Source organism: Triticum aestivum, chromosome 1A, assembly GCF_018294505.1.
Source record: "Triticum aestivum cultivar Chinese Spring chromosome 1A, IWGSC CS RefSeq v2.1, whole genome shotgun sequence".
Lineage (NCBI taxonomy): Eukaryota > Viridiplantae > Streptophyta > Magnoliopsida > Poales > Poaceae > Triticum > Triticum aestivum.
Window position 1 is genome coordinate 199252020 of NC_057794.1, and position 25925 is coordinate 199277944.

The 25925-nt window shown below is 41.2% G+C and overlaps 1 protein-coding gene across 1 annotated transcript in view; it reads right to left on the reverse strand.

Moving 5' to 3' along the window:
* Window positions 1-25925, reverse strand: part of LOC123043070 (sucrose transport protein SUT3) — a 47228-nt gene that overhangs the window by 8191 nt on the left and 13112 nt on the right. The window contains exons 2-6 of the mRNA XM_044465416.1: window positions 25313-25378; window positions 24876-24974; window positions 24711-24775; window positions 24537-24621; window positions 4878-4911 (exon numbers count right to left, since the gene is read on the reverse strand). Of these exons, the coding sequence (XP_044321351.1) occupies window positions 4878-4911; window positions 24537-24621; window positions 24711-24775; window positions 24876-24974; window positions 25313-25378 (349 nt within the window). The remainder of the gene's footprint in view (window positions 1-4877; window positions 4912-24536; window positions 24622-24710; window positions 24776-24875; window positions 24975-25312; window positions 25379-25925) is intronic.

Below are 25925 nucleotides of genomic sequence, written 5' to 3' on the forward strand. Positions count from 1 at the left end.
AGTACCGCAACCTCAACTCCTTCTTTCAGTCGCTTGGGATCGCTCACCGTTTAGCATGTCCACATACACATCAACAGAATGGTTCTATAGAACGTAAGCATCGTCACATTGTTGAAACTGGTCTTGCTCTTTTAGCCAATGCATCGGCTCTTTTCATTTTTGGAGTGATGCTTTCACCACTGCATGTTTTCTCATAAACCGTACTCCCACTCGTGTTTTGAACATGCAGACTCCCATTGAAGTTATCCTTAATGAACAACCTGATTACACCTTCTTCAAGGTCTTTGGGTGCGCTTGCTGGCCGCATCTCCGGGTGCGCAAGCTTGAGTTTCACTCCAAGAAGTGTGTTTTTCTTGGCTATAGCTCTCTTCATAAAGGTTACAAATGTCTTCATGTTCCCACCAATCGTGTCTATATATCTCGGGATGTCGTGTTTGATGAGCATGTTTTTCCCTTTGCCAAACTTCCTGTGTCCACCGCCGAACCACCATCTATGCATTCATCCTGTGTTACCTCTGACCAATTTGATGATGTTGCATATTCTCCTATATTGTTGCCTAACCATGGTGCAGGCACTGGACGTGTGGCTCGTTTGGAAATTTTGGAGGCACCATCGCCTCCCTCGTCGGCCTCGCCAACGGCTCACAACGATCAGGCTGCGCCCCTGCATGGCCTCGGTCATCATGCCCATGCACGTTCAACCAACCACCCAGCGACGCCATGCGTCTCGGCGCCTCAGGCCTCTGGGCCGGTGCTTCTGGTCTTTGGGCTGCCTATGTCGGCGCCTCTGGCGTCTGGGTTGTCCACTTTTCGGCACCCTTGCCGTCCGGCTCGGCGCCCTTGGTGGCTCGGCCGCCCGTCTCAGCGCCCCTAGCCCCTGGGCCGGCCTCGCCAATTTGGGTTGTCACGCCGGCCTCGTTGCCCCCTCGGCCTGCCACACTGGTCTCGCCTGGACCGTGCTCGCCTGGGCCGAGCTCACCTGGCTCAGGCTCGCTCTCGTCCATGCTGGCTGAGCCATCTCCGTCGCTGGCCGAGGCTTCTCTATCGCCATCGCCATCGCCCTGTCCAGTATCGACTGAGACCTCCCCGGCTCCTGTGGCTCCCGCGGCTCCTCAACGACCACATACTCGTAGTCGCGGTGGTATTTTCAGCCCAAGCAACATCATGATGGTACTGTTGCTTGGTTGGCTACTTGTCTGGCTGCTGCTCGTGCGGATCCGTCATCTGAGCCTCATACGTATCAAGCTGCTCTCAGTATACCTCATTGGAGAGAGGCCATGGAACAGGAGTACCATGCTCTTCTTCGTAACAAGACATGGACTCTTGTTCCGCCACCACCTCGTGTTAATGTCATCGACTCTAAATGGGTTTTCAAAGTGAAGAAGCATTCTGATGGGTCTATTGAGCATTACAAGGCGCGGTTGGTTGCCCGAGGCTTTCGGCAGTGTTATGGTCTTGACTATGAAGACACCTTCAGTCCAGTGGTTAAACCTACTACTATCAGGCTTCTTCTCTCTCTTGCAGTCACTCGGGGTTGGTCTCTTCGTCAGCTTGATGTGCAGAATGCCTTCCTCCATGGTGTACTGGAGGAGGAGGTCTACATGCGGCAGCCCCCTAGCTTCTCTGATCCTGATCGTCCTGATTATTTGTGTTGTCTCACCAAAGCATTCTATGGTCTGAAGCAGGCTCCTCGTGCTTGGCATGCTCATCTTGCGACAGCTCTTCGTGCTCATGGTTTTGCATCATCAGCTACTGATTCTTCATTATTTCTTCTACAAAGGCCTGAAGTTACAATGTATCTGCTGGTCTATGTGGATGATATTATACTTGTCAGTTCCTCTCCGTCGGCTGCTGCTGCTACTCTTGTTCGGTCTCTTGGTGCTGACTTTGCAGTCGAAGACCTTGAGAAGCTTCACTACTTCCTTGGCATGGAAGTTGCTTCCGGTTATGATGGTCTTGTTATGATGCAGAAGAAGTACTCTTTGGATTTGTTGCAGCGGGCTAGGATGCTTAAGTACAAACCGACTATTACACCTATGTCTACCACTGACAAGATCACTGATGTAGATGGTGAGCTTCTCACTTCTGCTGATGCGATACAATATAGGAGTATTGTTGGTGGGCTTCAGTACTTGACGATCACACGTCCAGATATTTCCTTTGCTGTCAACAGAGTATGTCAGTATCTCCAGGCACCTCGTGACACTCATTGGTCTGCGGTTAAGCGCATTTTGCGCTATATTCGCTTCACGTTGTCCTATGGTTTGCACATTTGACCGAATCCCTCTGGGGTCATCTCGGCTTATTCTGATGCGGACTGGGCTGGCAGTCCGGATGACAGGCGATCCATGGGGGGTTATGATGTGTTCTTTGGTTCTAGCTTGATCACCTGGAGTGCTTGGAAACAAGCTACTATTTTGCGTAGCAGTACTGAAGCTGAGTATAAGGTTGTGGCTAATGCAATTGCAGAAATTATTTGGATACAGTCTTTGCTTCAGGAATTGGGTATACCACAATCACAGTCTCCTATTCTTTGGTGTGACAACATCGGTGCTACATACCTATCTGCAGATCCGATATTTCATGCCTGAACGAAACACATTGAAGTTGACTATCATTTTGTACGGGAACGTGTATCTCAGAAGAAACTACAGATCAAGTTCATCTCTTCTAAGGATCAACTTGCAGACATCTTCACCAAGCCATTGTCTCTACCACAGTTCGAGACATGTGGGCGCAATCTTACCCTTCTAGATTCTTTAGGAAGTGGCTAAGATTGAGAGAGGGTGTTAGACTGTATAGTTCCCGTACATATGTATGTATGATGTAACGTTGTAACCCTTTATTATATATATGTGATAGGCCACCCCTAGAGGGTTGAGTCGGTTCCCCCAAACATATTGTCTTACACCACGATAGTGGGGCCTTGTCTGGTAGTTGTAAGCACATGAGTGGCATTGCCAGTTTGGCTGGTAGTAGAAGAGGTGGTGCAGGCCACACTAGTAGGCTGGCCACCTCCAAGGCTTCACATAGTCTCGGTCACGCTCAAGAGGAGGGTGGCGTTGTGGGGCCGCAACTTCAGAGAGAGAGAGAGAGAGAGAGAGAGCTACACTGGGAGGCACATCAAGTGGAGTTTGAATTGTAGGTTGGACCTAGTCAGCTTCCATGCCTGGCAGATCTTCATTGGTCATAGGAGCCTCACTCGACTTCTCCAAAGGAGAAAAGTGCCTCTGATGGTAGTTGGGCCGACAAAGCGGAGGGGCAGTGGGATATGGTCTCAAGACCCAATGCCATTTTCGCCAAGGCGGGTGTCGGCGTCCACCACCTCTCCAGCCGCTATGGGGAGGGGAATCACTAGAGCGTGGCGGCGAGGCCACACGTCTAGGCTTGGTGGGGATACTAGGCTTGGGGCCTCATCCAGGGGCAGTATGACGTGGATAGACACCCGGAAAGATGTCGTGGGCAAGGTGAAACTGTCGACGCGGTCTGGGGCGACATACAGGGGCACACCGTCGGGCACCTGAAGAAGTACTTCCAACAACTAGGGGATGCCATTGTGGTTCACCGTCCATGCCGATAGACGGAAGGCCATTGCTTGTCTTGTGCGCGAGGCCTCGATCAGGTAGAATGGGGTAAGCAGCATATCAGCCGAGTAGCAAAACCATGCATGGTCTCGCATGCCAGTGATCTTGATGAGCATACAGGCTCAACACCAATGGATGGACTCCAAGGGTGGAAAGAAACTGGAAGTGTGCTGTGTGGAGGTTGATCATAGCGACGCTGGCGTGAGTCTTCACAAAGCCAAAGCGAAAGTGGAAGTCCTCGAGATAGTGACTATGAAGGGCGAACTTGTTTACAATTAGGCCATATCGCATCTGGTGGTCCTCCTCAACATCGGTGTGAACGTCACAACTACGGTAGCTGGCCATGGTGTCTAGAAGCGCAACAGCAGACCAACCTTGGCCACCTCCAGCTCAGCCAAGCGAGGGAGATAGCAGATCGAGCTCGCGTGGTGGAGAGAGTGGTGTCCAAATAGGGCCACCACCTCCCGAGAGGATGAAGCCGCCGACGATGTGGGGGGGGGTGGGAGAACATGGTAGCCACGACGGGGAGTGGGGGTGCAGTCGGCACTGGGGGCGTCACACTGGAAGCCTAGGACCCTCGGGAGTTATGATGCAGGCACTTCGCCGGCAGCATGGCGCTAGTGCGTAGGCATGGGAGGGAGGGAGCACACACACACACACACACGTGAAATGTGGCCATAGAAGCCACAATACTTGCAGTGCCAGTCTCGAAGGCACTTTGAGGGGGGGGGGTGGCCAGAGTAGAGGCACTTAGAGCAGGTTCTCGCATCAGGAGACATGCTCGGAGGAGGGAGCGAGCCGAGGCCTGGCGGCGATGGCGCCGCCTTCGTGGTTGGTGGTTGCACAAGGTCTCCCAGTTCTCTTGTTAGCCATAGGCTCCTCCACTGGCGAGACATAGTGGATCTCAGAACGAGGGCCATGGCGGGGGCGTTCACTGCAGTGACTCAGGGGATTGTGACCATGTCATCGCAGAGTGCCTACATAGGGCTGACAGACGAAGAGGGGCTCGCGTCCAACCGACGTAGCGCTCGGGAGTGGCCAGCGTCGGGGGAGGAGGGATAATCCATGGAGACAAGGAGGGGCATCGGGGCGCGAGAAGGGAGTTGTTGGACGCGGGGACAGGAGTGACCACCAGAGAAAGGCTGCACGGGAAGCGGGTATGCACTCGTCAAATCCAAACATGTTTTCCGCAAAAAAAACATGTTGATGATCGATCGCATAAATTTTTCTTAGATGTGTGGGAAGAACATAAGCTGGATGACCGAACCAAGCAGGGTGATGCTCCTTATATACCTGATAAATCGGCCATCAACGCGCGTGCTGGACCCTAGACAAAAGAACACACAGATAAAAAGACGTCAAGGAGCATATTTATCATGGAACCGAGACCAAGTTTCAGTGGTTCACGCTTTCGTTCAAACTTTATAAATTAGACAATGTACCCCACAAATTATTGCCGCAATTGGTTGTTTTATATTTGAGCAAGATGTAAAATATTTATGAGATATGAACATCGTAATATTTTTCACACGCATTGTTGCATGTGTAGTCAATCTTTTCCAAAGTAGCTATGATAGAAACAACAAATCTGTACCTACTAATAAAAGAAATAGGCATTCTTAGTCCGTCATGCTACTAACAAATCTGTACCCACTGGTTTTTTTGACATTATAAACCCGCAGTAGATATCAAATGTTTTTTAAAATACCCATATCTTCTAAACCGTAACTTCAAATTTAACATGTTATATATGAATTTTGATTAGAAAAATATGTAGAATCTTAATATGGTGTTATTTTACCTATTAGCAATTTAAACAAAATATTATATAGGGTGCAGTCTTAATCAGTAATGCATTATCCGTCTTTCTATCATATTGGTAGTGATTCGGATTGGGGATGAACACCTCAGCAAAATCAGGATTAGATACGAAACTAAAGATAAATTAAAAATTGGATGCCCTCTATAAAAGAAATAAAAAAGAAAATGCATAGAAGATCCGATAAAGATGAGATGTTGCACTATTCTACTATATATAAAAAGAAGAAAGACAGGATATGCATGGCAAAAAGTAAAAAGGAGGCATGCAAGACAAAAAAATAAAATAAAAGACAAGTTTGACAAGATATAAAAAAGATGAAACATGGACCAATACCTATGACATGTATGGCAATAAATAGTGATGAAATATGGACGCAAGTACCCGCGTCCACGGGAGACCATACAACAATGTTCTTTTTCAGACAAAAAAATATCACTTTATGCTTAAAAAATCATGTATCTTTTTAACAAATCTTCATGTAAATATGCATGTGAAAAAAAGTTTTCAATAGTTACCCTAAGTTGGCGATGCTTATACTGAAAATTGCCCTTTATGCACACATGTCTCCGTAGTGTGCTGATGTGTCATCGTCTGTTTTTATCGTTTTCCTTTACCGGCCGGTAACAATACCTCATTTCACACATGACATGAATAAATACATGATCACTTGCCCGTTTCTTTTTACGGATTAAATCTACATGCAAGCTGTGTTGAAATAAAATACATGTGGAATCTTGAACTGTGCTTTTGTAGGCTAAGACCATTTTTGTTTGGGCCGTAGCTACAAATTCTCAGATTATAGACCTTTTTTGTAAATTAAGAGTGTGTGGTATTTTTTTTCTCCCATTGCAACGCAGAAGCCTTTTTGCTAGTCTATATAATGTGAAAAATTGACCACACATGCAACAATGCGTGTGAAAAATAACTCATAAATCATTGTACAATCCCAAACTCGAATGGATAGTGGAACATCACACCAATGTTATAAGGTAACCCAACCACGTGATTGTGAAAATATGCGTTTACGTGCTATCAACAAAAAAAACAATCATTTTAGCTCACCGCTGCATAAACATATATACTTAATTATTTATTTTTGTCCAAATCACACATAGTCGTATTTTTTTCAATCAGTCCATCAGATAATCTTATATTATAGGTGTATTATTCCAGTATTTTCCCTTGAGTTTTGAAAACTTTTACACTGCAGAAATCTCACAACATCTTAACTAGTTCTGTGTGATAAGCTACGATAGAAAATCTTCCTCCTATGTGGTAAAATTGTATCTATATAAAATATAGATATGATTCAGTTGTGTTAGTCAATCCCTCGATGTCATGAATAAAATAAGTTAAATATTCTGCTTGCAGCTCAGTGGCTGATCTGAACCTTCTTTATATAAGCGAGAACATAAATTCTAAATCATATTACTATTTGCACCATGTATTTGTTCAAGGATGCACTCTTTTCAAGTCCCCCATTTGTGCTTGTTATTTCGAGTTTGGGATTGTACAATGATTTATTTTAGAATTGCCATGTAGGGTAAATGTTGAGGTGGAAGAGAGAAATCATAAAAAAACTTTTCTTTTCTTAATTAAAGGATGATGTCTTAACACAATTTCTCTCACCACATATCTACTTACCTGAGATAAGACTAACATATTATTCACTATACATAACTTTTTATTGTATTCTTGAGATTATGTAGCACACTTAAGATAAAATTGTCTAATCAACCACTCTACATGATCTAATATAACTCTAGCCAGAGGAGGATTCTTTTCGGAAGTGGGAAATTCTATGACTTGCATATCTCAACTATTAAAGGGGAGTTGTATGTTGTATGTTCGCCTCCACCCATGCCCCTTCGTCATTTGATTTTCTTTGTCATGTATGTCGTCCCTCCCGTGTCATGTATTAACTCAACCAAACAAAATAAAATCTTGTCAACACCTTAACTAAGTAAAAAATCACTTTTTGTTCCCCTGCATGTACCTAAATTAAATTAAATCTTACCAAAACCTCAACTAAATTAAAAACATTCCATGCGTTCCCCTATCCATACTGAAATCAAATCAAATATTACCAAAATCCAAACTAAATCAAAACTTTCCTGCCTTCACCTACTCATACTCAAATACAATCAAATCTTATAAAATCTTTCTTTCAACTGCTCATACTCAAATGAAACCAAATCTTACATATATTGTGTGTTTAAGGTATATTTCGGACACGGTTGGCATCGAACCGCTGGAATATGTGTGGCTTCAATGCAACGCACAGGCAATTAGCTACTTAGTATGTGATTGAAATGTCCAGTTTTGTTTAGACAATCAAATCCAGCTGCGCATGATTCAATGAGCTACAATAAATGAAGGTAATACAAATCTTTTTAAACTGGAAGGTATTATAGACTTACAACTGCACCATTGTTGAGCACAATCACTACCGTTCAGATTCCAGGCATCTTTACCGGGGCGATAGACCACATACTTCCAAGGTTTCGGTCTGGCGATGAGGCCGAAAGGTCCGGCAAACACATGATGATGCAAAATGAAACCTTTATAAATTGATGCAAAATCCCTACCTATGTCATCGACAAAACTATGACACACTTGTTGATTACAAGGTGGCTGTGGTGAGTTTGTCAATCTCAACACGTGTCGTCTCAACTTCTCTTAGGTGCTCACAGTAGGGTATGAGTGCTTGCCTTTATAGGGATGAGTGTGTGAGCATGTTATTAGCGTATGCATCCGTACTATATTTCTCATAAATAGGAGAAAATGGAAATTAGGAACTTTTCATGTTGTAGCTGGATACCGCAGCATGATAAAAACTACCCGCGTATTAGCTCGTGCTCGTACTCGACGTCAAACCCGACTAACAAAAGGTCAAGATTTTCCAAGACGGCGAACGGTTTAGCGCTCACGCTCGTACCGCCTAGTCGTACCAAAGGGCGGCAATAAGGACTGAACTTCTAGAGCAAACTATACCAGACTATACAACCAAGCGTGCTCGTATGAGGCAATAAATACCTCCAATTGAATTGTTTTCCACATCCAATTGAATTGTTTTCCACATCACATGTTGCTAATGTATTTTCTAACCGATCATTTGCTTTATAATTTGCATCAATTACCTCCGTAGCTCCTTAAAAATTAATCCCTTCGTATCAAAATATAAGAAGTTTTGGTTGGTCAACCTACCAAAATGTCTCATATTTTGATACAGAGGTAGTAATTCTCTGTAGAAAATATGTTTTCATTTATTTAATTTCTTGATTTGATATATGAACTACATTCGTATATTGATTCGGTGATTTTCTCTATGTGTTATTTTCGCATGGGCTTGGACCTTATGTGTTGTCATATACAGTATGGTGCCAACTGTATAAAAGAACCGCACAATCTGCTTTGTTTCTTCAATTTGAAGAACTTCAACCACAGGCGGTTGATAATGTTTTCAATACGAACCTCGTCTCACAAAAGTTTCTTAGTATCGAGTTTCTCACTTTAAGTGAGGATCTATGTTTTTATTAGGCACTTACGAGCTGCACACTCATATTTGTTAACTTGTCTCACACATACTTCATGCAAATCTAGTGGTACATATTACTCCTAGACTTAGTTTATCGACTTACGCATGGTGCTTAGGTTAGTGAACTTAGTTGTCACACTAATCCTCTGTACTATAAAAAATGAAAAACCCCAAAAGCATAAAAATACCTTGTTTTTAGTCTTTCAAGTAGGTTCTATCGGGGGCAACCACTGGACCACAACTTGGAGATCCATTGAAGCAAGGTCCACATCTATTAAAGGAGAGGTTATATGTGGCCCGACGGTGGAAGTCTCTAACTCTTGCTTAATGTTAATCTTGGGGAGGTAACCACGTCAGACGCTCTCTTTTGATAACTGTATTTTCTTTTTTTACTTTCATAATTTTCCCTAGTTTTTATTTGCAAAGTTTTAAGCGTGGGGAAGTTACTTTTGCATGCATAGTGTTTCGTGCAATGCTCTTTATTATAAAGTTCTTGTGCAATCGTGTGTCCCCTTGTTTTGGCATACTTCTTTGCATTCATTTTAGTTAGCGCGAGGAAATCTGATTATTTTCTGGAAGACATTGCCATGTTTTTTTTATCAAAAATAATAAAGGATTCGTTTAAATTCTTTCCATTCTCTCACCTAATTACATAAGTTGGGGACTCTAATTGTGGCTTGATTAGCGATCGAATGTTGTAGAGGGTTTTGCAGATGAACCCAGCGACTTTGGTTGATCTAGGATGTCCAACAATATCCCCCGCAAATCTACTCCCTTGCAGTACTTAGATTTGATTCTTATGCAACATGATACAGTGATGCCCTTGTGTAGTGTTTGCCTTCTTTATGACTAAAGTGATTTCAAAGCCTTTGCATTTATGTTCATATTTTATTGCTAGCCTCTTCAATACCGAGCATTGCCCACTCTCACATTGAGACCTGGCGCATACTTCTCTAGTACATCCAAACCTATGGGAGAACTTTCTCTTGTTCTCCTACACATAAACCCTACATCGCCTCAAAACAGACAACATACCTAGCTATCATGGCAATTTTATAGCCATTCCGAGTATACCGCCTTGCACTACCATCATATTATATTACATGAATAAAGACATATTATTTATTTCGATTTTCCTTGCATGACCGTAGTATGGCTAGCATGATATTTTTATGGCTTGTCCATTTTTTGATGTCTATGCTACGCCGAATCATTGCATATCCTGGCACACAACCTAAGAGATGCATCACAGAGGTGCTACAAAAAAGGGTGGTGATGAGAGAAGGAGCAACACCATTTCACTTTTTAGTATACACTTGTGCTTCAAAGTAGCACCACTTCATGCATTGTAGATTAGAAAGTTTCATAAGTTACATGTTTTATTTCGATGACAAGCTTCCTCAAATGCTAAAGGTCTTCATGAGGAAGCAAGTTGGATGCACCTGCACTTAGTCCGTTTGGGAGATTTCACATATTCATAGCTCTGCTTGCATCCTAGTTGCACGGCCTACTCCTCGCATAGTCACATCAACAACGATCATAACGCGTTCCTAATGGCTAGTTGTGTTGATGAAAGACTTCCTATGTTTTCGAATTCTTAAAACCCTAACAATTTTCTACTTTCCCATTAAGCACGAGGCATAGGCTTGCACAAATCTCTGCATAGGTAGTTGAGCGGTTGACTAATGCAGATGGATGATCTTCCAATTAGACCTGGTATTCCTTGGGTTGGTGCTTTTGAGGTGATTGATAATCCATAGTTTCTTTTGTCCATGATGGGCATTGCATTGTTCATAACATAATTTGACCTTCTCTCTAAACCTTTGGCTATGGGAATTTGGACTCTGTAGAAATATTCCATCTTTCTCGACCTCCATGGCAATGGAATTAAGGAGATATCATGTATCACTCCCTTGCTAGTTAATTTTTGCATGCTCGCACAATGAGCATGGGTTCACTCTTGGGGTTTGGTTTCAGCATAAGCTTTCGAGTTGGCAAATATTAGGTAGTCAACCCTCTTACTTGAGGACGAGCAAGATATAAGTACGGGGAGTTTGTTGGCTCTATATTTTATGATTTTTTGAGCTCCTTTGTTGCATGTGCTCTGCATATATCATGTTCCATTGAACCAAATATATGTCCATTAGGCATGATTACTACTTTTCACTCTTTTCATTGTGAGCATTGCATAGTTTTTTTCTTTAGTTTTTACTAGTTTCCTTTGTTTTGTTGTGTCTAAGGGTGTCTTAGAGCAACCTAGGACCAAGCACAATCAAAAGGCCAAAGATGGATTTAATACAGAGGATTACGAGCACCCGACTTACGCCTTTCGGAAGGCCAAAAATGAGAGATTTTTTCCAAAGTGCTCCAAACTAAGATCTAATACCACAGATGCATCGGCGTTGTTCTTGCAATGAGGCCAATAACATTGAAAATAGAGTTTGGATGTAAAAGTTTCCGGATTCGACGACCCTTGGTATGATCAAACCTAGTCGTACCACTGCTCGTACCAGTCCTAGATAGCTCTGAATGATGCCTCTCTAGATAGGATTCTTCAACGATTTTGTCCCTGTTGGTTATTACGTGATCCTTGGCTAATAAGGAAGGGTTTGGGAGACAATTAGGCTCATATAGAGCCCTTAGATCAAAGGACAAAAGCGGAGGCTTTGGGAGAGCCCTTAAAATACTTCTCCAACCATAGCCGCCACCATCATCCATCATTCGTCCAAGATCAATCTCTATCACCTTCATTGTTGCACCAACAACACCTTCATGGAAGAATGGACAAGATCAATATAAGGAGGAAGAAGCTCGGCCACTGCATGCACCAGCCTTCGAGCTGGTGCCATCTCCACCACGCCGCCTCCACCGACACTTCCTTCATCACCAACACCACCGGCACCATCAGCATCACCATCAGCACTATCTTCACCAACACCGCCATGCCTTCTCGTTTCATTGGCTCAATGCCAGCTGGTAACTTGGCCCTCTCTTTTATGTGCTCCCTTCACATGTTTGAGTAGTCGTACTTATTTTCGAGGATATGGATGAACTCTTTATGACTAGAATTAGATTCCTTCAAGTGATCCAATATCTTATGTTTATTATCGAGTTAGTAGCCTTCACGAATATTGAGAGGAGGCCTCTCTTGAATTATCATTGTGATTGCTCGTGAAGCAAACTACTTTTGTTTGTTTAGGTTTTGATGTTTAGGTATTGTGAGAAAACAGTAAAAGCTTCTTTCTTGTCCTTCTGCAGTTGGTAGGGGAGTAAGAGGGAAACTCACATCGGGCTGCGTCCACGGGGAAACCCTTAAGAACCGTAGTGATAATCAGCATGGGGAAACTATGGTGGTGGCCTATGTGATATGAAGTCTACTTTGAGTAGAGCATATCTGTACCGGGAACCGCCCACTTCGATATATAAAGAGTGGCCTAGTGATATGATAGAGAGCTATGCTCTGCACTTCTTGCATGGATCATATTAGTAGCGATGACTCTGGAGCCCTTGAGAACACCTTACTTTTTTACATTTCCATTCGTAGTTTACATAAACTCCTTTTCATTCCTTTTCCTAGTAACTTATAGAGTAGTCTATTTCCAAACTCTGCTTTGGGTGTGTACGAAACTACGTTGGTAATAACATAATTTTGAGGTTAGTAGTGCCTTCCATTCTACTGCCTATGGATTCGACACTCAACTTATCACGAAAGTGCTATAGATGCCTTTCCTCTTGTAGGACATCACAACTTATGCCCATCAAAAGGAGCAACACAACAGTGTCCACAAAAGAAGGCAATAAGATGTCATGTCCTACAAGCCTCCACGCTTGTGATACTACTCGTATCGCATGCCACCGCCTCCATGACGTGATGCATGACAACATCAGTAAAGGGGCTATAGGATGATTTGCATCGGAGGCACTTTGAAACCCTATTCATCCCGTCTGCATTATAAAGGATAGGAAACGTTCACCAAATGAGAGCCACCAATAAGACGACTGACCATTCATCAGAGTTACCAACTCATTCCGATCTACATCACCTACCACCACTCCATAGCCATCACCACCACCATAGCCTTTATCTCCACTAGCCATCATACTTGTAATCGAGTGTATAACATGATCAACATTGTATGACTTATACTCATTCATCCCTAAGTAGAAATCTTTATAATGTCTATTGCATGTGATTTATTTGCATTGTATGAGTAGTCCCCAAGGGCTAAGGGGGAGCCATAGCCTCGTAGCCCCATGTACATGCATTAAGGTATCGTTGGTTTACTTTGAGTTAACATTATCTCTGTGTGCTAGACAATCATATTGTCCCTTCCTCGATCCTAGGGCTTACTGATACACAAGATACCGAAGATTTAACAAGGAGAGGCTTAGGGTAGAGAAGAATGGAAGGCTATGATGAACGTCTGTGGCAATAAGATTAGCTTTGTAGCTGAAAGATAGTCTCTACGGGTAGATAAGGTGCAATCATTAAATGCACAATGTATTGCTCTGCTTGTCCCTTAATAACTAAGGTAACCCCATGTGTTGGAAGGGCCTTTGTTGGACAATAGAATCACAATTCAGAGGTACTTGGTCGCAGGTTATTTGGACACATCTCCCATAACAATACTTTGACAAGATATATGTAACAATGTTTACCAGTGCCATGTTGATTATCTAGATAGGATCTCGGGTGCAAGTTCACAGCTGCAGGTGAAAACCTTTAGACCTAGCCTATTTTTTATTGTTTTCTGTTAGTCACCTACGCATTTTGATCGGGGCCATTTACCAATCTCACAACTTAACCTCTACTCCTATTGTGTCTTCTTACTTGGTGCATTGTCTCGTACTCGATGGCTCCCCAATCCTGGACAAGTCCTTCCCTCTAATGGGCAAGACAATGGACATAGTGGAAGAATACCCCCCTCACACATTTTATCATCAAAATGCTGAACTTGGACACAATATGTTCGTTTCCACTACAACACTTACTCCATATGAGCAGGAACACAAAGGTACAATGGGTCTTGATGATATGTTTATCCTCCTACTGGACTTGGACAATTTGCATGATAATAATGCTCATATATTTATGGCACGCCCCATTTTTACCTTCTGCGTGCTTTGATTTGCCACCTATTTGTGATGACAATATATGATATCAAGTAGTTGTGATAGCGTTCTACATGTGATATCTTACGTCAATCCCATATGTTATATCATGCTTGATAGTCCCATGAATTTGTCTTGTGCTATGCTTAAGGTTTCTGAAATCACATCTTCAAGATCTATCCTTAGCACCTATGCATATGAATTAAGTTGAATTTTATTTGTGCGAGACATAGTTGAAATGTTTTAGCTTGTGGTATTTGCATATATTATTATGATATTACCATGTTATGTTTGCATAATTCTTATAATAAACTTCATATGCCTTGCCATGACCACCTTTGTATGGTAAATGTTCTTGGTAATGCCTCACATATTGTAACAAACATGATGAATAGTTCTTCTTTATGTTGTTTTGATTTCAAGCATAATAGTGCTATATGTATAATTTGTGGTTAACATTTTCCCATCCATAAAATAAGAATGCTTTGTGTGTCGTGTTAAGTTTGTTGACTAATTGTTCTTCCATACAACTTGACTGCATTTATACACATGCTTTGCACATGTCATTCCATAAAAAAATTTCAAAACTCTACTTGCTTGCTTCAAACATATAGAGTTTGGAGTGTAACAATGTTTATTCTATTGCACATGAGAATGCCCCCACAGACTTCTCCCATATGATTGGAGATTTTTTTTGTACCATGTGCAACATGTTTTTTTCCTTCCTTGCACAATATGCGTAGTGCCATGGATATAAACATTGATGCACATATTATTCATGCGCTTTGAGTTTAACAGTGATGTACAAATGAACAAACACATCGTGATGGATGATCTCTTTATCTACCATGCTAATTAGTTTTGTCTTTTGCATGTGTAGGACGTCACGACTACTTCTCCACTCATACTCAACATGAGGTTACAAAACGAGCTCTTTAGAGCAAACAAGGCGTAGGTCTCCATGGAGTATCATTCCTATCTTCTTCTTCATGACACGGATTCACGTACCTCTTCTAAATTGCACTCCAATGGTTCTTTGGTATCTTCCACTACATATGTTTTGCCCATATTACCATATTCACAACGCATGGTTTAATCATTACTATTCCAATGACATGCCTTTGTGACCCATGCTCTGCATTATAAATGACCCATCACTGTGTTACTTTTATGTGTATTTACAAGCTTGGTGGAGTAACTTTCTTTTATCATTTTAGATCTTTCACCCATACCTTTCATGATGCTTGTTGTGTTGGGGGTGGCATGATGTCACATTTTTGTTTATGTAGGAGTTCTTGCCTACACAATGAAACTTTTGCCATGGTTTTGTTTTGCATATACCTTGTGTGTTGCATCACCCATGATGAATAATTGCTCTTTCCATACGGTTGATGGCAACCATTTCCATGCTTTTCACAGGCTTTGTTTTGAATATTGTCTAATAATTCCCATTGTTGCCACCATCATGTTGAATACTTGCTATATTATATGTGCTGAGTGTGACATTGCTTTATTCTTGCACGATAAGGCCCCCATAGATTTCTCATATATACTTACATATTTTTACATGTTACATGTGAATCATGCTTGTTTTCCTTATTTACAGCATGCATGTCATTTCTATGACATATGCATAAATACACCGTATATTTATCAACCGTATTACTTGCTAATGGTATGCGCAAGAGAAGAGATGGGTATTGATGGATGACACATTTTTGTACCATGAACGCACATTATTTTCTTTGTTTTGTGCATGTGTAGGCCTTTAGTACATGATGATTGACATGCTCCATTTTTGTGGTAAGTCTGATCTATCACTTCTCTATGGTGATGATGTTTTAAGTAGAGGGAGACTCCTCTTGAAGGGTGCGGAGAATGACATGAGAAATTGCATCCGACGATCATCAACATGGCTTTGTCTCCATCGCGAAGGGTCACATGCATCACATCTACTAACATGAATTCTGCCTTTTATGCATGTCTACTTGATTCTCTCATGGATGGTATAATACTTGATGCTCCTTCATTTGCACATATAAGTTGCCTAGTGACAATTGTGCAATGGAGGGGAGCATGCACAAGAAAGATCTCACACCATTTGCAGTGGGAGATGGGGAGCGAAAGAAGAAACACCAAGATACTCACGTGGCGAAAGACGGGGAAGGATGGCCACATCCAAGTGGCCAATATAACAAGCTCATCCCGCCCGGTAACACTAGCAGGAACCCGAGAAAACCTGACATTTGTTCCTATTATACCACCCACTTACCCCGATGTAAACTGTTGGAGCATGCCACCTACCTCCAATGCCTGGCAAACACTCGCCTCACTAGCCGGTTATATCAGCGAGGAGGACCCCATATAACCACCACATGCGCGCAACTTTTAGGCGACTAGCCTATGTATCGTTTCGTCCTCATTTACCCCGTTGTGGGTGGACCTATATATAAACATCCCCCATCCTAGATAATGTTTAGCTAAGAAATGACAATACATTATAGCTTAGCTCATGTACCTGCCCTTGTGGGACCTCTCCTTGTTAAGATGACTCCTCATATAGTACAAGGCCACCGTTTGCAGTGAATACTCGTTTGGAGTTCAAGACCTCCACTTCTGGAGAAGGTTCGTTCCATGAAATTCAAGCCATCCATGTCTTATGACTTGGGGAAGAATCTTCCACCTTGTTGTTTGCTTCACCAATGAATTTTTAAGAAACAATGGGAACCATGTGGTGTGGATGTATGATTAGAAGAGGGTGTCGCCTTGGAATCACTAGTTTTCCATGTGTTTTCCTTCATTTCTTTGTGATTCCTCATGATTTCCTCCATTTCCTTGTGTTGTTCCGCAAATACACCTAAAATTCATGAAGATCGGGCCACCCTTGTGATTCCAGCGCCGATCCAAGGCTCAACCGGTGTATGGTGGAGGCCACCATAGGATTTTGTCATCAGCGTGCGGCATGGTACTATGGTTCTCCAGCGTATGACACACATTTTGCCCCACGCATGCACGGGCTTTGGTGTGCCACAATGCTCCATGGTGGTGGCCACCCTAGGATTTTGTGAAAATTTAGGGACTTGTTCATAAATTGCTAAGAAAATGGAAGTAGTTTGTTATAATGAGTTCCTTGGTTCTCCCCATAAAATAATTGTGCAAAAACACATATGCAGTTTGCTGTTCTCATGCCATGGAGCCTAGAACATAGGGGAAAACAATTTAGAAATACTTGTAGATCGCTTCGATGTGTCAGGATTCGCTTCTATTCGAGAAGTCAACATCCTCATGTGGAAAATATTTCCGGTAGTTCACTTGTTGGCGCTGAAAATTTCACTTTGAGTTCACTAAACTATACTTAGCCGACTTCTATTAGCAAAGCTCAGTTCAGTTGCCCCTTTGATGCAGCTCACTTGTCAATTTGGACTGCGCCAAAACACGAAGTCTAGTTTTTATTAACTGCTCTTAAACCGTAAGGAACTAGGAAGATGACGTCTAGTTTTTTTCCTCTCCGATATGTTTTCAATAATATCCAATCTACATCATTCTCGCAAGCGATAAAAAGTCTAAAAAATACTATCGATGTCGCTCGATGGGAAAAACTCCATTTTCAAAATTGCCATTAGACCACAATGAAGCTTGAAAAGTGTGTCACATAAAAAAGGGGTCACCTAATCCATAGTTTTCCACTAATATACTTTACGCACGATTTTGACAAACAATTTGATAATTGTCTCAACAGTTATACCAAAAGCCACGTCAAGTTTATAAGTTTTCACTATTTAAATTTTGTGGTTTCTCTGTTGTAGTTCAAAGTGCTTGCCGAATAAGTGTTTGTCAATTAAATATGTGTTATGTTAGTGTACCCATGGAGATGCAATCCAGCTATTCACCCCACTCATGATCCTGGCAGCTAAACTAGTAGAAAATCCAGAGAGAGAGAGAGAGAGAAAGAGAGAGAGAAAACATGCACCTCACTGACAGGTGTGGGTCCATACTGCTCGGCTCTCCCCAGAGCATCCTTAAATCAACCTACACTTTTTGTCACCCCCTCCTCACAATTCGACTGTCCTCCCAAAACATTGCTGCTCTCCTCTCCAACCGACCTCACCTCCCCTCTCGCCCCTACCAACCAGATCCAACCACCACTCCCCCAAGCAGCTGACGACACCACCTCTCCGCTTGCCTCCACCACACCTCTTCCTGGAAGGAGATGTGCTCTGAAAACCAAAATCATGGGTGGAGGTAGAAGTGGCGCATGAACCCATGGAGCGGAGGAGGTCAGTGTGCTCCTTCTGTGGTCACAATGGGGTCCTCACCATGGGTGATGAGGAAGACACGAGGAGACAAGATCTAGACAAGAACCGTCAGAATTTGTCAAGCTCACTATGTCACATCGTCGTCATGCCTATCCCCATCCCAGGATGGCGAGAACAACAAAAACATATCCCCTACCCTCCTCACTATAGTAAATAATTGACACCAACTACCTCCCTCTAAGGTGGGATCTAGTGATGTGCATCTGGCCTAGGCACATGACACGTTGGCCGTGAGGTCTTCCCCCACCATTGCTTGAATGTCGAGCAGGAGCCTCCTACTCCCCATCAGGATCTGGCTGGCAAAACACTGATTTGTTTGTGTGCTCTATGATGCAATGTGTCACCATCACTTGGGTCTTTCCCATGTCTGTCTTGCTTTCTCTTCACTAGATATGACCGGTGAGCTGAAGTTGGTTGACATCGCGGACGCCGACCGTCCACCTCCATCACCACGAGGGTCTCTGAATCAAGAAATTGGCGAGCTCCCCTCCTCCACATCCCCGTAGTAGAACTTTGACTGCACATTACGATGTATTTTCTCATGTTGTAACTTAGTGGTTGACCCATTACAACTTAAAGATTGATCAAGTAGAACTTAACAACATATTGTATTTGTAGAGATCTTCGTGTGAATTGACAAGTAGTTTGTAATATTTGGCACTTCGTGTAAAATTTTAGGCACTTCGTAATCATTTGGCACTTTGTGTATGTGTGGCACTTCATAACAATTTGGCAATTTGTTGTAAGTGGACCTTGACATGTCTGGCAGTAAATAGCGATTTATTTCTCCCCATCCATGTTTTATTTTACTTTTTCATAGGCACTCGACGCAGGGATACAACCATTCCTAATTCTCCTCGGAACATTAGGTCAGTCGAAAAGAAAGCACGGTGTAGCTGGCGTCAGCATCTCTTGTTAGGTTTGCATGCACAAGGGTGGTGGGTATGTCTCTTTGTGTGTCCCGTGAGGCTTTGATCTTTCCATGTACAATTCCCCTTGTCATACCACCACTATTCCACACTCGCTATTTGTATTATATTGTATCATAACCTAGCCAACACCTACTTTTCTATTTATGTTCTTCGTTACCTTGCAAAGCTACATATTTATACCTACTTTTCTAGCGCCGTTGCCGGGAGCAATAGCGTAGGATGGAAATTATTTTGTATGTTTTTTTGCTTTTATCACTAAGTAGTTTCGTTATTCTTGTTCTTGTTTTCTTTCTTTAGTTGGGGGTAAAATTTTAAAATGCAAAGTTAATAAATTACTTGCACCTTTATGCACTGCTTAACGCTTTAACGAAAGCGCTGCCACGGAGACAACACGAAAGTTTTAGAGAGTCTTATTCTTCTTTCGTGTGCTATTTTTTTCAAAAACAAAACAAAAATAAAGAAGGGAAACGAAAACCTTTTCTTAAAAAGATAAGTGGTTGAATAGTTGTGCATTAAAGAAGTGAGGGTCGACCTTGAACACTTTGCTCATGCTCATGGAAATAATGTAAAGATTCTCATGGAAGTTTCTCATAAAAATAACTATCCCCATGTATAAAACACTATACCATAAAAATGAAGTGCCAAGGTTTGCCTATAGGTTGTTTAAATTGCATGTTTGATGTGTGCTCTGCGGAAATAGAAAGTTTTGTTGTCGTAATTAAATTATTATATTTTCCTTGAACATGCTAATTTTATGAATTTTTTAAACAGTATTGTAATAATTTTTTATTACTTCCTAATCTTTCACAATTTTTGGAGCTTCAGAAGTATATGTTTAGAATTAGTTACTATAGACTATTTGGTTTAGACAGATTGTGGTTGTAGTTTTTTATCCGCTCATTCTGAATTTTCATGGCTTACATTGGGGGATATAAATTGTGAAAATGATAGTGTATAGTAGCTAATGTTTGAAAACAATTATGTAACTTGTCTTGACAGTACATGATTTGGTGATTTATATTTATGTATACTGGTCTGTCTCACGAGTTCTGCTGAATTTTCTATGGATGAAAATTTTAAAACTCACAGGAGATATCGATACGAGAGAAAGTTGGAGAGATGCAAGATCTGAAGATTGGGGATGCCCGAGGGATCCCGAAGAAATATTTTTAAGATATCTCAAACTCCAAGCCTCGGGATGCTCTGGCATCCCCTTCATCGTTCTCAACAACTAAAGGTATGTCTTGGTTGAGCCTATATTTTATTCACATGATATGTGCAAAGTATTAGAGCATCATTTTTCTTTTTCTTTTCAATAAATTTACACTATGCTGGTTGAGGATGATTTCTTAGTGTCCATGGTTGATTTATAGAATAATCCATGCAGTTCACTTATAATATCTCTTGATTATGGCTTTATTTGTGCGTCACTTAAATCTTCTGAGCTTGGCTTTATAGGATGCTTTGTGTGCTTCAATTATATCTTTTGAGCTTGGATATTGGTCTCTTTATACTAATGTTATTTGTAGAATGCTCCACGAACTTCACTTATATCTTTTCGAGTATGGATCAAATTATCATTGAAAGTGGCTTTGAAGAGGTCAACTTTAGATAGTATTGATGTCACTATTTAGGAGGTTGATGCAATTCATGTGGATTACATTATTATTGAAAGTGGGATGGAAGAGGTCAAACTTTAGTCATTAGTATTGATCCCACTATCATGCGGAATCCCTCATTGAGTAAGTATGATCATTTACTCTTGTGCTTCACTTATATCTTTAGAGTAAAATTTAAGAATGAATTAAATGCCATGTGCTTCATTTATGATATGTATATTGAGAAGTAAACATGCATCCTCTGTTTACTTCATTAAAATAGAAGTGAATATGATAGTGCATATATTTAATCAAGCAGGAGAGTTATATTATAATGACAAAGAGCATTAGTTGCATTAAGTTGAACCTATTATGTTGTGGTGGTAAGTATCTCCCAATGAAGGACAGATGATTGGCTTGGCACATGCTTACACATGTTTGATAAATTCTAGTTCATCCTTAGAGGTATTCAAGGTTTGAAGGTTATCATCGGGATTTTATTTCCTCAATAATGTTACTATTAGAGAATCAATGATTAATGTTTTTGTGAGTGGTAAAGTCGTTGCCCACAGTCTTTTGCTAGCCTTTTCTAGTACTAAGCAGAATTACCGCTTGTCCATCCAATCCTTGAAACAAGTTTATGCCACAAAGTGTCCACCGTACCTGCATATACATGGTATTTCACCGCCATTCCAAGTAAATTTGCAAGGCCACCTCTAAAACTTCAAATAAACTTATATTTTGTGTGCTCATAAAACTCATGGAGCGGTGGGGGTAGTCACTATCTTCCGTACTAAATGTGCTTTACTTAGGACGTGAGTTTACTCTGCTTGTTAAGTTTATGATATAGCTTGTATAGGGATGCCCAATCCTAATAATATATTTTTGAAAAAGAAGTTGAAAGTTGGCAGGCACCCATGGATTCAGCTAGCCATGGTTTGTGTTGGTTATGCTGAAGGAGTGTTGATGCATGGCAACTTCTCTTAATGTGTTTAGAATGGAAGGAGATGGAAACCATTGTTGCTAAACCGTTGACAGGAAAAGTACACATCTCAAAAAAGTTATCTCTATTTTAAACAAATGAGTTCTGGTGCATGTTAATCTCTACTTCTCTCTGTGAAGGGCCTATATTTTTTACTTTTATTGTTGAGCCAATTGCATCTTCTTTTTCTTGCGGCACCAGGTATTGAGTATGGCCATCACTCTTAGCTTTGTATGCATTCTCATAGTAGTAATTTGTTGAGCATTGTATAAGTATGATGGTTATGTTCAAATTGCGGTACCTAGTCATCATCTATACTTCATTGGTTGCTTTAAGTTTGTAATATAATCCTAAAATATTAAAAAGATACTTCATGACCACTTTATTATATGTTGAACTTAATGGAATGATGTTACTTGTTTTTAGAATTATCATTGCCTATGTGATCAAAGGTTTTCTCTATCCTACAATTCACACTTCAAAAATTATTCTTGTTATCATCTACCCTCTCGAGGACGAGCAGGGATTAAGCTTGGGGATGCTGATACGTTTCCAACATATCAAATTTATTTGAAGTACTCATGCTATATTAACATCAACTATATGCGGTGTTCAGGTTTTGCTGCAATTTTATATTATTTTCCTGGACTAACCTATTATCTAGTGCCTAGTGCAAGTTGTTTTCTGCATATTTTTTCTTTCATGAAAAATCAATATTTAGGAAGTTCAAAATACCGCGGCAATTTACTCTGACTTTTTCTGGAATATATGTTATTTTTGAGCGAAGGAACAACGCAAGACAGTGCCTGAGGGCCCCACACGACCAGGTGGTGTGCCCACCCCCTAGTTACGACATGGGCCCGTTTGGGGGCTGTGGATCAGTTAGAGCCCCTTTTTATCCGCAGGAAAGCTAATTTATGGAGAAAAAAATCCCTCAAAATTTCCGTCCGGTCGGAGTTACGGACCTCTGACTATAAAAGAAACAGTGTTCGACTAGAAAATAGTGGCGAAAAACAAAGATATATGGAGAAGAGATCCAATATCAGAGGGGCTCTCGCCCCTATGGGAGCCATGATGGACAAGGATCAGAGGGGACAAACTCTCCCGTCAAGGGGCAGGCCATGGAGGAAGAATTCGAAGCGGGGCTCTCAACCTCTGTCTCCCGGTGGTGCCGGAGTGTCGTTAGGGGAACCATCATCGTGGCGATTGTCTTGATGAACGTCACCGTCTTCAACAACATCTCAGTCACCTTCTTCACCTCTTTTCAGAAGTCCACTCTACCAGAACCCACTGGAATCCCCTACTTGACATGGTGTTTTGGTGCTATGAATTATTACCCAATTATTTGTGTCATCACTATTATGTTTGAGTAGATTCTTGTTGTCCTTTGGGTTAATTGGTAAATTTCCATGTTTGGTTGAGTTGCTTGTTGTTATGTTACTATCCTTATGTGTCCATCATATGAGCTCGCATGTGGATCATGCCATAGGTTTAGTTGTAAGTTGGTTGGACTATGCATATGGGGGCAGGAGTGACAGAAACCTCGTCGGACCATATAAATTTATACATATAGGATTGAAGGGGGACCAATATATCTTGCTGTTATGGTCGGGCTTTACCTTAATGAACTTGTTAGTAGTTGCAGATCCTTGCTAATAGTTCCAGTTAGAAGTGCATAAAATTATGAGTAAGGGATGGCATGCTAGCAGAGGCCTCTCCCACATATAAACTTGTGTTGATGATCGATTTAGTAACTTAGTTGATTGCCTAGGGACAATTCTGCACACCATACCACCACTATTCCACGCCCTCTATTTGTATTTAATTGTATCATTACTTAGGTAGCACCTACTTTTATGGTTATGGTCTTCGTTACCTTGCAAAGCTAGCTCTTTGTACAAACTTTGTAGTTTTATTTCTTGTTTCTAGATAAAGCACACGCTCGGTTTACATAGGGTTGTATCAGTGGCAGATAGGAGATGGGGGAATGTTGATCTTACCTTCAGCTACTTGTGTGTTCGACACTCCATACTCACCACTTCTATCTTTGGAAAGTGCTATGGCAATTCCTTACACTTGGGGATTATAACGTACTTGTCGCAGTTTGTATTGACTTGGCACATTAGGTTTGTTGATGTTTTCCCACATTTATGTTATCACAATTATTAACCATACATTAATTGAAAATATTTCATTATTGTCAGCAATGTCAAACAAATGTTAGTTAAATACAAACAATTTTCACATGAAGATAGAGAGGTACTCAGTTTTGAATTATTCATGTGGGTAGAGGCATGATGTTGGGTGGATACATGACATGACGTGTGTACAGAGGAGAGTGGATATGATTTGACTCAATGTTTTATGAAAATGCAACAAATGGAACGTGTTGAAATTTCTTCACATATCTCAAGAGTTAATGGATGGCTTACATAGAATCTTCCTGGTTAGTGCCTGACATGATTATTATTTTCTATACCTATGGAGAATTGCCATTTTCTCTAATGATTCTTTTGCCCCTTCGATTTAACTAGTACTAAAATCTTCATAACAATTTTTTTGACTGAAAGTAATAAATTTTTATAGTCTAGACTACCAAAATTAACTATGAAATATGTCGATATGCTCTTGACCAAGCATGCGCAGACTCACTTGCACTGTGTTATTGGAGAAGTCAAGCAGCCAAAAGCCCAAAATGAAGGCGGCAGCCGCACGGTACCGAGGCCCAGTGTAATCTCTGTACAAATCTCTCGTCAACTTAGTGTTAGATTTTCGTAAGATTCTTTACTTTGCTACTATATGCCTGAAATTAAAGATTTAGCTTACTTGCAATCCTCCTTCGTGTCCCCAAGTGCGTACCCGATGTCCGAGGAGAACCCAACAATTATAACCTACGGGGTCACACATATGAGTGTGGCAACACATTAGTGACTGTTCATAATAGGCTGATGGTGTATGTCAGCCGAAGAGGTATGATTGCATGGTACTCACCGATATGGAGATGACGATGCATCCCGAGAGTATAAACGGTCTCCGCCTCCCTAGTGGCGAACCGCACTTGTCACTAGAGAGACCCACGCATGGTTGCACCTTCATGAACATACGATGCATGCATTAATTTGAAATATATGCTTCACAATAAACTCGCGGGGAATACGCCAACTCCTGAATGAATCAGAAAAATCATGTGCTTTGCTCAAATGATGGATAAAAGTGATGTGCACTTTATATCACTTCTTATTCTTTTAATAAATATTCATGAAGTTGCACCATGAATTTATTGCTTTTATAGACCACGGTTCAAAGTATGACAAATAAAAGAAGAAACAGGTGTGCAGGTTTTCCTCTCTTAAGTTGTTAGAGAGTTGTCTTATGGAAATCAAACAATAACTCCTTGTTCTACAAGATCCATTGTCATAGTTACTTACAATTAATCCAGCAATAGGACCACAGAGCCACATAACTGAAGTAAGAGCGTGAGGTATTCCCAATGTCTGTCGGAGCAATAGTAAACATATTAAACCATGTTAGTGAATCCAAGCATGTATACGCTACAATGATTGTAACTATAAATCTAACATAGTTTCTTAGTATAACTTCAAAACAAACAATGTTTCGGCTATCTTCAATCAAAATTATATCACATATCACACACATGTGAAAATTATAGCATGTTCGATATCTTTCCACCTCCATAAATGTTCCAAATTTGACTCATTCCTCTTAGATACGGCTCCATGTTCTAAAGCTTAGAATGAGGAACACATTCTCTCACATCTCTAGGTCCCTAATCTCACATCTCTTATTAATATCTGGCATCTTTATTAGGCCAATGATAAATGTGAGATAAGCTAATTTTTCCATGCAACAGACTCCATCCAGATCCGCATGAAATATAATTTCTAGCATAAATCAATTGGCATTCGTCCCGCACCACCGTCCAAAGCATAAGTACGAACGATGCCATATAAAAGAACAATATTGTAATTAGCCTGTCAAAGCCCATGATAACTCACTCTTATCATCCTCCATTTACCATTG